Raw genomic sequence first — 3,180 nt, forward strand, 5'->3', positions numbered from 1 at the left:
GTGAAAGTTAGAGGAAACAGTCTAATTTTTGGGCCATATCTTTCCTTTTTTTCATATCTATACCTAATCTATATCTATATCTATATCTATATCTAAACTACATCTATATCTACCAATATCTATATCTATATCTACCGATATCTATATCTGACTATCTGCATCTATATTTATTTACTACTATATTGAAATATCCAAAACGTCTCGCTACCTATGCATAGTGAGGAGTGAGGTAGTATATATAAACTATAAAATGCTCCGAAGCTTGCTACCTTTCATATACGCTCAGTTAGTCACCCGAGTCACTGTTCGCTCGTCGCTGCTCACAGCTGCTCCTGCAGTTCCGGCAATATTCAGCACGGCGCTTCCGTCTCCGCCCCCGTGACTTGCTCGTCGACGATCCTTGCTGCGCCATGGAGGAAACCCCACTGCCACTGATTCCTCGCGTCAGGCTCGGCACGCAGGGCCTGGAGGTGGTTTCTCCCTTGCCCCCTCCACACCGATTAACTGTCTTCTCTTCTTGTTGGACACTGAATCTAACAAGTCTAACTAATGATCCAACGAACGAGACTAGCAGGTGTCTAAGCTTGGGTTCGGGTGCATGGGCCTGACGGGCTCCTACAGCGCCCCGCTCAGCGACGACGCCGGCGCCTCCGTTGTCGCGCACGCCTTCCGCCGCGGCGTCACCTTCTTCGACACCTCCGACTTCTACGGCCCCCACACCAACGAGACGCTCCTCGGCAAGGTCTGCTCCGTTCACTGATTTACCTCCTCTGCATTGCAGGATAATAAGAGTGTGTCTGTCTCTGTGCACCACAGGCGCTGAAGCAGCTGCCGAGGGAGCAGGTGCAGGTGGCCACCAAGTTCGGGATCCAGGAGTACGCGTACGACGAGGGCAGGGGCGCCGTGTGCGGCCGGCCGGAGTACGTGCGCGCCTGCTGCGAGGCCAGCCTGCGCCGCCTCGGAGTCGACTACATCGACCTCTACTACCAGCACCGGATCGACACCACCACCCCCATCGAGGACACGGTCTCCTCTCTCCTCATCAGTCCCTTCATCCTGTTTTAATAGCTGTACAATGCATGAGCGATTGACTGATGCGGTTGCTCACTATAATTGCTATGCTGAGACGTGCTTCTTCTGCAGATCGGTGAGCTCAAGAAGCTGGTGGAGGAGGGGAAGGTCAGGTACATCGGGCTGTCGGAGGCGAGCCCCGACACCATCCGGCGTGCTCACGCCGTGCATCCGGTCTCCGCCGTGCAGATGGAGTGGTCCCTGTGGGCTCGCGACATCGAGCCCGAGATTGTGCCGCTCTGCAGGTGAATTTTCTAAGTTACACATTCTACTTGTGAGGTGCCGAGGTTACATGATGGAGAAATATCTGTCATGCACCAACGACGACGGCCCCTTCTCTTTACCTTTATCGTCTCGTACCTTGGTCCATTGCTGGCTTGAATGTTCTATCTCTTCTTTGCTCGCGAGAGAGAATAAGAGAGGAAGCTGATTGTTCTGCTTTATCTCTACAAACCCCCAGAGAATTGGGGATTGGAATTGTTCCTTACAGCCCGATCGGCCGTGGGTTCTTCGGCGGAAGAGGAGTCACGGAGCAAGTGTCTGCTGAATCCAATCTGGTACCGAGACAGTCAAGTGCTTCATTTGCAGCAGTCAATTCTTTTCAGTTACTCAGGCTTTGCTGTATCTTTCTCACAGAAAAGGCACCCACGGTTTTCGGCAGAAAATCTGGAGAAGAACAAGCATCTCTATCTGAAAATGGAAGAGCTAGCTAAGAAGCACCAGTGCAGCCCTGCTCAGCTAGCTTTAGCTTGGGTCCTGCATCAAGGGGATGATGTTGTTCCCATACCAGGTAAATGTTGCAGTCCCTTGTCATGTCACCAAGCAAGAGGGTGGTTTTACTGAGCTTTCAATCCTCATAGGCGAAAAAACTCAAGATCATCTTTCTTGCATGCATTCTGGTAGAAGTGAAATATTTCAGTTGCAGTCCAGCTTTATTTGGCAATGAATTTACTCTACAGTTTGTTCCAATGTTTTAATACCTCCAAACATGTCCTAGTTTATAATTGTAGTCACTTCCAAGTTCCAAACAAGTGCATCAGCAATCAAGCTCGTTTCTCGAGTAGACTGGCATTTGATCACTGACAAATATGCTCTGTAATTTCTCAGGAACAACCAGGATCAAGAACCTGGACTCCAACATTGACTCCTTAAAGATAAAGCTCACAGAAGATGACCTGGAAGAAATTAGCAGCCAGATACGTGAAGAAGATGTAGCCGGTGGAAGGAGTTATACTTCCTTGGCCCATACCAACTGGAACCATGCAGACACACCAAAGAAGTAAAACTATGAAAAAAACGGTGACATGCGAGCCATGCCATGCTATCTGCTGTTGTACTGAATGGCGCTGCCTGTACCTTGTGAATTTTCCGTGCTAAATAATGGAAACAATTCCTTATTTGCTATTCGCACACGAACACGTCATCGTGTACCCTTGACGTCGGGGGTGATGCACCGCAGCTCACATAGAAGGTGACCCGACCGAAAGCGCGGTACATAAACAATCTGGCGGGCGCTTTTGTTGACCCAAAACCCCATATGCCCGGGAGGGACCCCGTCAGGACGCACGGCGGCTATGGGCTGCCTTAGGTCGACCTAACCGCCCCTAGAGTCTCGTTGATTCACATCCCTCCATTGTGAAGAACGACGAAGAACGAGAATAAAGATACAAGGATAGGGGATAGATGAACACGAAAAAGTAGTAGATGTGTTGTTCGATTGTGTGTTGTTCAATCGGCCGTTACCTCTCGTATTTATGAGGCGGCTGGACTTCCCGTATAGGAAAAGGACTCCAAATCACGTCCAAAAACTTTCCAAAATTAACCGAACTCGAATTTAGGCAAGTCTGAGACATCAGTTCAGTTTTTGACACTCACAGGCCACAAACAACCTCAGATGAAGATGCGACCAAAAGCAAATTTCACTGTTTCAATGAGACAAACAACTTTCATGTGAACGTTTTTCGATTCGAGGCCATCTTCAGGACTAAATCGTTCGCACAAGACAGACTATTACTTGTGCCACCCATCAGACATGATGTCTGATGCGTCTCGCCACTTTTGGCCCATGATAGGGCCGCACTCAGGTGACTCTAACTTTTACATACAATC

The 3,180-nt window shown here is 49.2% G+C and overlaps 1 protein-coding gene across 1 annotated transcript; it reads left to right on the forward strand.

Annotated features, from left to right (window-relative positions):
• The first annotated feature begins 261 nt into the window (after nt 1-261).
• Nucleotides 262-2,468, forward strand: LOC123161062 (probable aldo-keto reductase 1). The gene is made up of 7 exons (XM_044578922.1): nt 262-470; nt 575-742; nt 817-1,026; nt 1,144-1,316; nt 1,532-1,628; nt 1,708-1,861; nt 2,179-2,468. Exons 1-7 carry the CDS (start codon nt 411-413, stop codon nt 2,352-2,354), a joined length of 1,038 nt encoding a protein of 345 aa, XP_044434857.1. The 5' UTR covers nt 262-410; the 3' UTR covers nt 2,355-2,468.
• Nucleotides 2,469-3,180: the final 712 nt, after the last annotated feature.

Source organism: Triticum aestivum, chromosome 7B, assembly GCF_018294505.1.
Source record: "Triticum aestivum cultivar Chinese Spring chromosome 7B, IWGSC CS RefSeq v2.1, whole genome shotgun sequence".
NCBI lineage: Eukaryota > Viridiplantae > Streptophyta > Magnoliopsida > Poales > Poaceae > Triticum > Triticum aestivum.

Bases quoted from the DNA above. Each gene is read 5' to 3' on its own strand.
- LOC123161062 (XM_044578922.1), top strand. From the start codon at position 411: ATGGAGGAAACCCCACTGCCACTGATTCCTCGCGTCAGGCTCGGCACG. The intron at 471-574 runs GTGGTTTCTCCC...CGAGACTAGCAG, and splicing joins TCGGCACGCAGGGCCTGGAG to GTGTCTAAGCTTGGGTTCGG. The intron at 1,027-1,143 runs GTCTCCTCTCTC...CTTCTTCTGCAG, and splicing joins CCACCCCCATCGAGGACACG to ATCGGTGAGCTCAAGAAGCT.